Below are 9544 nucleotides of genomic sequence, written 5' to 3'. Positions count from 1 at the left end.
CCCTGCTGTGTCCTGTGTATGTGACCCAATGTGAGGTTTTTGCCTCAGCTCTGTCTGCAGCCCCCACTGTGAGCTCTGCATGTGCCCTGACCCCAACACCCCAGCCCTGACAGGAAGGCAGTGCTCCAGGGATGAGGCACCTACACGTGGATATATATAAAATGTATATTCAATAATTACAACAGTATATACAGAACTTACATGTGTGTGTGTATAAAACATATACCTAGGAATTTAAAATACATGTATACACACACACATATAAACAGCCTTTTGTATAGATAATAATTATATACTTGTATTACATATTAATTATAATATTATTCTTAATTATACATGCACACAAAACAATTTTTATAGCTACCTATAAACACAAACAAGGAACCCAGTCTGTGCTCTCCCTGCTTCTGCTGTGCCTGGGTTGGTAAGTAAGTGTGAATGACAGTGTGTGGGTAACATACACTTATAAATACTTTAAATATAAGTTAAATATATAATTATAGTTAGGCATACACATGTGCATGCAGATATACACCTTAAATTTATAAATATATTTATAAATTATATGTATATAAAGCATGCACATGTGTATATAATATAGAATCACATATTTTAGAAAACAAAGTATAAAAATGTCTATACATAAACAGGTGTGTGAAATACATTTAGCTTATATCTTTGTAAAGTGAATATGTCTGAGTGCTACATCTGTACATGAATGTGTGCATACAAACACCTCACACATACATACACACACATTTTACATATTACACCTACCCACTATGCAGTTTATAGTTGTCTGAATAGCCAACAACCCCTTCCTAAAGCTTATTTCTCTATTCCCAAGAACCAGCTATCCTTTGTGCATGTGTGTGCACACATAAAGAACTATTACAGAGAAAATACACAGAATATGCACTATAACACACACATTTACACAAATAATAGCTAAAATAATACACATTGTGTTTTGAGGGTGTCCCACACCCGTGGGGCCCTGCCAGCACTGGCACCTCCTTGTTTCCATTTGCTGCTTTTTAACCCCACCTCCCTGCCCTGCCCCAGCACCACACGGCCACGGCTCTGACATAATAATAATTTATTGGTTGGAATAACATTTAGTAGCACAGTTGTCTTACCAGTGACAGAACGAATGCACACAGCCGATGGGATGCTCTCAGATACACAACCACCCGAGGAAACGCGTCGGACAGGTCCGTGGCTGGGGCTGGGCCCTCAGGGCACGCTGGAAATCTCATTTTGGGCTAAAAATCCAGCACCTGGTGTGCAGGTCCCAGCCCGCCCGCCCTAACTGCAGGAATTACAGTGCTCAACACCGCGCTGAAACGTCACTTCAAGCAGCTTTTTTTTTTTTTTTTGGCTTTTTTTTTTTTTTTTTTTTTTTTTTTTTTGGGCAGGAGAAGAAAAATCAACCAAAAAAAATTGGATTATTGGGGGAAAAAGTGCAACCACCAAGTCTTGAGAAGGGATGTGCCTGCTGGGAGTGAGCTGGGACAGGCTTTGATGGTGCCCATCAGCAAAACTGCAGATAAAGCTCAACCTCCAGCTCCATCCCAGGCTCCCCAAATGGGGCAAAGCCCCCCAGACCATGGAACAGGGATGACCCAGGGAGCCAAACACAGGCCTGGCCCCCAAAGCTCTGCTCCCCCAGCATCACCTGATGGGTTGGTGTCTCCCTTGCAGCCCCCTCCTCCCTGCCCTTCATTACCTTAAGGAGGCTGATGATGCCCATTTCCTCTATTTCTAAATCCTATTTGACCCTCTCTGGGTACAGCATCACCCCCAGTCCCCAGGGGGATAATTCATTCCTCATTTTCCCTGGCACCATGGCAGGCTCAGCTGCTTTGGCACAGCACCTTTCCTGTGTTTCCAGGCTGCCTCCCATCCCACAGGGATGTCACCCTTGGGGACTTGCAGCCCCCTGGAAAGGACTGGCAGCCATCTGGAAGTGTGGGGATGCTCAGCTCCAGCACCAGGGACCTGAGCATGGGGAAGAGTCCCAGCTGCCCCTGGGATGTGCCACCAACAGTCTCTGCCATCCTGGTGAAGCGGGTGTGGGGTGATGGGGTGGCAGGGCCACCTGTCCCACCCCACAGAGCAGCCACAGAGCTGAATTTCAAGTTGGATCAGGATCTTCTCCGACGTTCCACCGCCGCCCTTCCGACATGATCACGTGAATGATGAGGGGAAAGGGAAGTATTATTATTGTTATTATTATTACTGTTATTATGAATTATTTTTAACATTTCAAATAAAACCACGTCGTGTTGTAAACAGAAGCTCACTCCTCAGGTCTGCCCAGCCAGTCCCAGCTAAGGTTTATGTTTGAAATGGGCTTCCACTGAAAGGAAAAAACAGAGAAAATAAAGTTAGAGCAAGGCAAGCACTGGCTGGCACAAGCCCACCCTGACAATGGTCCTTGCTGATGCTCCTTGGCTTTAGTTACCCCTGTAACCATACAGCAGCATGGACACCCCACCAGAGGCAATGAAGAGGGAAGGACACCATCCTCCTCCTCCTCCAGGGTGAGCCCCTCTCTGCTCAAACAGCCTTTGCATCCCCTGGGCAGTGAAGAGCTGCCTCACACAGAGCAGGAGGGAGCGATGTCCTGACCCCCACTCCCCTCCAGCCATCCCATCCTCCAGCCCAGGGCACTCTGCAGGGCCAGGGCTGACACCCAGCCCTCCCCAGGGAACACACCTGCATATTCCTGAGGCAGCATTGGCCGGCTTATAACCTTCTGGAAGGTGGTGATCCACTCCAGCTGGTCGTCCTCTGTCTCGCAGGCGAAGAGGAATTTCCGATCCGGGGTGACGATGGTGATCCCGTGCTGCCAGTGGTTCCCCTGCGTGGATGGTGGGAGCCCTTCCAGCACCTTGTAGCTGTTCTCCTTGCTCCCAATAAAAACCTCCCCTCTAGCAAAGGCATCCTAGGAGACAGCAGAGCAGTCAGGAAGGGGGTGAGGGTGAAGGGAGCTCTGCAGCCCAGGCACCAGGACAGCTGCAGCAGCCACAAGCCCACCAGCCAAACCCCAACAGCACCACCCACAGCCCTGCTCCTCACCCAAGGGCACCCACAATACAGCACCAACACCAGAGAGCCAAGATCCAGATGCAGAATATCTGGTGGACAGGGCTTTTTAAGTGGTTTTGGTATTTACAGGGTTACTGCCCACTGGACACCAGGCAGAGCCACTAAGCAGTGACAGCATTGTGCCCTCTTGGCTCTCCCACCAGCCTGCATTTTGCTGCAGATCATTACTGTAATTATTACTGCTATTACTCTTATTATTATAAGTGGTAGTATTGCAGGTAATTCCTCCCAGGCAGCCCAGGCACCTTCATCTTACCAGGGGATCTTTGAAATACATGAGCCGTCGGTCATCCATGGTGAACCATCGCTTCTTGAATCCCTCTGTTTGCTGGGGAGTCAGAAAATGCCAGATCACACACTGGAACAGCACAGCTTCTCTCTAATTATGCATGGCCGAGGAGTGTCAAAGCACTTGGAGCAGCCTGATGGGCTGGGGGAGTTGGGAACAGATCATTTCTGGGCCATCAGAGCCACCACAGCCAGGGGCTGGGCCAGCTCTACCAGGAAGGGACATTGGGTTTAAGATGTAAATCTGGATTTTTTTAATGTTTGCTCCGAGGTGAGGAAAGTGAATTAAATACATTCACAGAGTTATGGCTTTGCCTCTCTGGCAAGGGTTGGTTTGTCCCACCAGCAACCCCTTCTTGGGGCCATACAGAGCAAGACTCATGTTTGGAGGGACTAAAAAATGCTTCAGATCCTACCTTTGGCCCTGTTTTCTCCATGTATCCTTCCTTCAGGTAGTTTCTAGAAAGCTTTGGCACCAGCTGCAGCAACCAAAGAGGACAGAAAAGAGCAGAGTCAGATGGAGGGGCCTGGGGGTCACTGGAAGGAAAACCCACCCTGAGCTGGCCCCAGCCCCGAGCCCACCCCACAGCTCTGCCTCAGAGCTCCAGTCCTGCTCCTCCACAGGGCTCAGAAGAGGAGGCTGCAACATCAAACACCTTGGAGCAGCTCCCCAGCACAGCCAGCAGCCTCCAGGAGCATCTCCCACACTCCTCAGGGTGCAGGGCCACCCTGCACAACCACGACTGCACCCCTCCCAGATAATTGGCAGAAGGCAGGAAATGCAATTAGACTTCAAAATCTACAGCCAAGGAGGAACAGGGAGTAATCAACAAGCACCAGCACAATGTTACAGCCCAAGAGCAGCACACAGCCTTGGCTGGCAGCACGTCAGAGCAGCCTCTGGAATTGCATTAGCCCAGGGTAACACAATTAGCAGCTCCAGCCCCTGGAAAACACAGGCATTTATAAACCAGGCTGCACTGACCTGCAGAGAGCTCAGGGCACTGACATCCATCTGCCCTCACCTTCCCAGCCTTCCAGACTTTGTTTTGGCTTTTGTTGTTACAGCCAGAGCCTTTGAGCCAGGTGCTCAGGGCTCCTGCAGGGGTGGCAGTGCTGGAGCTGCTCCCCTGTGTGTGCAGGGGCCCCAAGGCTGGGCTCAGCATCCCTCCACAACCATTTCACCAGCAATCACAGAACACTCCGAAGGATGGAGCACTCCCCAAGCCTTCCAGCTTGTTAACAGGAGCTAAAAATGAGCAAGAGGGGGAAAAAAAAGCCCCACCCAGGCAATGCTGCAGGAACACTCACATCAGAGTCACTGGCTCCAGGGAATGCCACTTGTAGGTAATGGAAGCGTGCTGCCCGGATGGCGTTGAACCAATCCACTATTTCCTAGTAATGAGGAAAAAAGCAGAGTGAGGAGTGCAGCCTGCACACAAAATAACCTGATCCTGCTGGGTTTTGTCTCTCCTGTTGCTCTGGCTCCAGTGACAGAGCTCAATGCAGCAGGAATCCTAGAAAACACAGAGTACAGCAAAAAGGTGAAGGATGTGGAACTCTCAGCTGCTGTTCTGGGCTGCCAGATGTGCACAGAGCTCTGCAGCTTCCAGTCAGCACCGAGGGGCTTTCTGCAGAAGGGAGCATTTAAACATCTCTGAACTGGCAAAACCAGCCCCAAAAGAGCATTTGAAACATTGAGCTGACCCTTTAAACAGAGCCCTGTCCCCTCCAGCAGCAGCACCTGCATCCCACCCAAATTCCAGCTACATACTTCAATGTTTTGATAAAAGAGTAGCTCAACATCTCTTTATCTTTGTATCCCAGTCTATCAGCTGTGTCTGTGAGTCTTTTAGGGACAGCCACAGTGATAATGAAGTCCAAGAAGCTCTGGCACTTCTCCCTTTCCTTGGCAAAAAAATCTCTCTCTATTTTTTCCTCCTACAAAACAATTGTTTTATAATTTCCTTATTTTTAAACTCATGTATTCATTTATCTCTGGTAAGACCCAACAGCTTGTGCTGTATGTCTCTGAAGGTTTTGCTGAGAAATGCCACATTAATTTTAAGTGTTCCACACTTAAAGGGAGCACTCAAACACTGCCTTGTGCTCTGACACTGTGGGACCAGCAAAGGTTTGCTGGAAGGGAATCAGGAGCTGCCCTGCCTGGGATCTGAGCACAGGGAGAGGGATGCTGAGCTGTCCTGCTGTCATTAATGCATGGGAAGCTTCACACATCAGATCAGGGACATTCTCAATGAGCCAGACTCAATCCCAAAACAAACACTGCCCAACCCTTTCAGGTGAGGTCGCTGTAGTGTAGGAAAGACCATGTCAAAGGAGAAGTTGGCCTTCTCTAAGAGTTAAACTTTTTTGTGCTTTAGAAATGATCTGGGTTAGGAGGAAAGGCTCACATGAAATTTTAAAATCTCAGTTTTAAGGAGCTGAATTGGGGGTATCTTAAAAATGGTCTAATGTGGCAAATAGCCATTCCCAAAAATTAAAAATCTTTGCTTTGGTTTCTTAAGCTACTTCAAGTTGAGAGAAAAAATATCCCAAAAGATACTAGGACATAAACAATGGAAAACTCTGACCTACTTGTCTGAGGTTTTACTCACTTATCACTTGCTCACCTACCCTAAGCAGCTAAGGACACCCCAGATAGCACCACAAAGAGGATCACTGAGAATCCACTCCTGAAGTCCATGATGACCAAACCAGTCTGGAGCTAATGAACAATAAGCTGCGATGTTAAAATTTTGGTATCTTCTACGACCACCAATTGGGTGGTTATACACATATTTATTTCTTTATTTACCTGTGGTTCTTCTCTGTGATCATGATGTGAGGTAGGGTTTCACCCTGCAGAAAAGCAGAAGCTGAAACCCTCACTGACTTCCAGCAGTAAATTGCTTTCTGGAATATTGATAATCCATTGACACAAATGAGGTTTGACCAAATTCTTCCCTGTGAGGGTGGCAGAGGTTTTCCCAGAGCAGCTGTGGCTGCCCCATCCCTGGCAGTGCCCAAGGCCAGGCTGGATGGGGCTTGGAGCAGCCTGGGATGGTGGAAGGTGTCCCTGCCCCTGGCAGGGGTGGAATGAGATGAGCTTTAAGGTCATTCCCAACCCAAACCACTCTGTGACTCTTATGAAATGTTAGAAGCAGCCTAAATGAGGCTCCCCCAGCTCAGACCAGGGAGAGGCAGCACCTCTGGGGTCCAGGAGGACACACTGGGGCTGCTGGGGGAGCCCAAAAGGGAGCAAAGGGCAGCAGGAGACCACAGGGGAGTCCCAGGGCAGCCTCCAGTCCCAAAGGGCAGGAGTTTGTCCCAGGGGGTTCATCATCCTACTGAGGGAAGTTGGAAGGAATTGAGCAGGGTCATGATCAGATTTCATCAGAGCACATCCTGCCCTGCCTGGGAGCAGAGACAGCTTCTCCCAGCAGCCCCCAGCAGAAACCTCAGCAGCCAAACCCAAACCCCACAGCCCTAAATGCAGCCCTCACAGCCTGGCTGTGCAAACCACCAAAGCCCAGCAAACCACAGACTCTGACACAACAGGGGGAGATGCAACTTTGCCACTAAAGAGCTGCTGCTCATTAGTCTGGCTTAAATTGCAGCAGGAGGTACCTGAAGCAGCTCCAGTGACATGGGCTGGGCTCAAGAAGCACCTGCTGACAAGCACCTGGCATGGAGGGGAAGTTTGAGAGCAGCTCCCTGGGACTCACAAAGGATCACCCCAGACCCATGGGCCCTCTCCTTCACACCTCCCTTCAGAGACATCTGAACAAGGGGATTTATTCAATACAAACATGAGTGTCTGCATTTTATGAAGTATGAGACAGGCAGAACCACATCAATCCCTGTTTCTCCTACATTCCAGCTTGCTCCCCTTTTGCAAGTCTTTGGGCTGAGTCCACTCATCTTCCAATGCTCCCATCCACCCTTTCTCCTCTTCTGGGCACCAAGGAGCCTGCCTTGAAAAATCCTCTACTCCGAGTTTCAAGAAATTTCCAATTCCTCCCATTTGCATCTGTTCACTTAGAACACAGTTTGCCACCCTCTGTGCTTGGAAGAACAGGACAAACACTCTCAAAGCTGGCTGTGCACCCTGTAGCCCTTGCACCCTCCAAGAGATCCCAGCTTGGCTGGAGCCTGGTGTGCCACAGGCTGTCCCAAACCTCCTCATTACCTCCAGGGCCTCACCTTGCCATCTTCATGATAGACAAAGATGTTCCTTGTGCTATTGTCCTTCAAGTAAGTGATCTGCAGCCCGTGTGGGTTCCCAATTTTTGCAGGCTGGAAAGTGGCGTTTAGGTGCTCGATCTTCATAATTGCTTTGGGTTCTTTTGCCTGGAAAACACAGCTGGGTGAGCAAACACTGAGAAGTGGCTTTCAAACCAAAAAACAGTTCATTTGGTCAAAAAAAGGCCTATTTGAGGGCATTAGCAAAAAGCACCTGAATGCCAGCCCACAAAACTCCCTGGTGATGAGAGATCCAAGACCCTGCTCAGGTGTCAATGCCAGTCTGGAAAAATGCTCTGTCCTTCTGCAAAATCCACCAAAAAGAGACAGACTGCTAACTAACAGGCCAGGGTGCTTTGTGACTCCAGCACCCACAGATAGTTCATCCTTGTCCCAAAAGATGGAGGATTATCCCCTTTGCCAACAACAGGCCTGGCTGGGAAGCACCATGTCCATGTCCCCACCTGTCCCATCCTCTCAGGTGAGCCAATGCCTGCTGACTCTGCTTGACACTGGAGGAACAGAAAACCAGGGAGATTTCCCTCTGGATTGCATCCAATGCCATGCAAAGGAGGATTCAGACCCCAGCGACCACTGCAAGGTGGTGACACCTTCATCACAAGGTTGTCATCAACACAAAACCCACGTTATTTGGAGGATGCAGAGCCAGAGCTGAGAAAAACTCCTTTGCTGGTGGTTTGAGAAAAGCCCTACAGACTTTAAAGGGCAACAGAGCAAGAATGTGTGAATGGGCCTGGGGGACATCTCTCCATGACTGTGCTGGAGGAGCAAGAGCAAACCCCACTAAAGGGAGGGTGAGCTGAGCTGAGCCTGGTGCTCTTGTCCTGGAGCAGCTGGGACTCAGTGCTTATGGAAATTGTAAAACAAACTGGTGCCTTGGGAATTACATGTTCCAGGATGCTCTCACAGCTGCAATCCCATCTGCACACAGCAACCCCAGGTACTCACATCGTTTTTGTTGAAGTACTTCAGAGCACCTTCCCTCTCTGATAACACGAATTTTCGGCTTAAGAATTGCCCATTGTCGCGTCCTCTCTTCCACAGAAATCCTTCTCTGTACCCTGCAGCAGAAAGGAATCACTGAGAGCCAGGGATAAAGTGCTGTAGTTGAAAAGAGAATTGGGATAGAGAAAAGAACTGAGCCTTCAGAACTCAGCAAACCAAGTGTGTGGTTGTCCTTCTCCTCCAGACCTGCCCTTCTCCCTCTGCTCTCATTCTCTGCCCACAGCTTCTGCTTCAGACATCTCCACTCTGACACGCAAGGAGTGGCTCCCTGTGCATTATTACAGCTCAGTCCTGGGGTGAGCCAAACACAGGACTGGTGAAGGATGCTCCAGGTATTTCTGATTGCACTTGCTCCCCTCAACAACACAGATTTTTTAGCATTTAAGGGATGGAGAACAAAATTACTCTGTGTGTCACCAAAGATGATCTCAAATCATTGTTAATCCCGGCAGGTGGGCACCATCACAGCTGTATAAGAGAAAGAAACCCAGAGAGGTTTGCTGAGCTGCCCAGGACAAGGCTGTGAGCCAGGATCAAAGTCAGTCTGAAATCCAGCTCTCCCTGCCCTCTTACATTGGACATTTCACCATTTTGATGTTCTCTTTCCAAATTGTGTCAAAACACAGAATCCATATTCAATTCAAGGAAGAATTACAAAAACCCAGCACAACCAAGTGTTATCCCATTCATGTTGGCTCTTCCCAGGCCAATCCCTTCAGCTGCTCTGACAAAGCCAGCTGCTGATTTCAGTGTACTTTGGTACAGATTTTTGCTTGCTTCTTTTCTTTTTCTTGCTTCTTCCCTCCAGGGCTGCATCCTCAGGAGCTGCTCCTCTGCTCTGCCCAAACCTGAACCCTGTCAGCACCCATCA

At 49.0% G+C, this 9544-nt stretch overlaps 1 protein-coding gene across 1 annotated transcript in view; it reads right to left on the bottom strand.

Moving 5' to 3' along the window:
• Positions 1-1084: 1084 nt before the first annotated feature.
• The window catches only part of ADAP1 (ArfGAP with dual PH domains 1), a 50401-nt gene continuing 41941 nt past the window's right edge, over positions 1085-9544 (bottom strand). The window contains exons 5-11 of the mRNA XM_071444023.1: positions 8617-8729; positions 7609-7755; positions 4714-4797; positions 3819-3881; positions 3371-3442; positions 2722-2950; positions 1085-2362 (exon numbers count right to left, since the gene is read on the bottom strand). Of these exons, the coding sequence (XP_071300124.1) occupies positions 2334-2362; positions 2722-2950; positions 3371-3442; positions 3819-3881; positions 4714-4797; positions 7609-7755; positions 8617-8729 (737 nt within the window). The 3' untranslated portion in view covers positions 1085-2333. The remainder of the gene's footprint in view (positions 2363-2721; positions 2951-3370; positions 3443-3818; positions 3882-4713; positions 4798-7608; positions 7756-8616; positions 8730-9544) is intronic.

The sequence above is a fragment of the Agelaius tricolor genome, unplaced genomic scaffold, assembly GCF_023055355.1.
Source record: "Agelaius tricolor isolate 1412-34295 unplaced genomic scaffold, bAgeTri1.0.p SCAF_19, whole genome shotgun sequence".
NCBI lineage: Eukaryota > Metazoa > Chordata > Aves > Passeriformes > Icteridae > Agelaius > Agelaius tricolor.
This window is presented reverse-complemented; position numbering and strand designations above follow the sequence as displayed.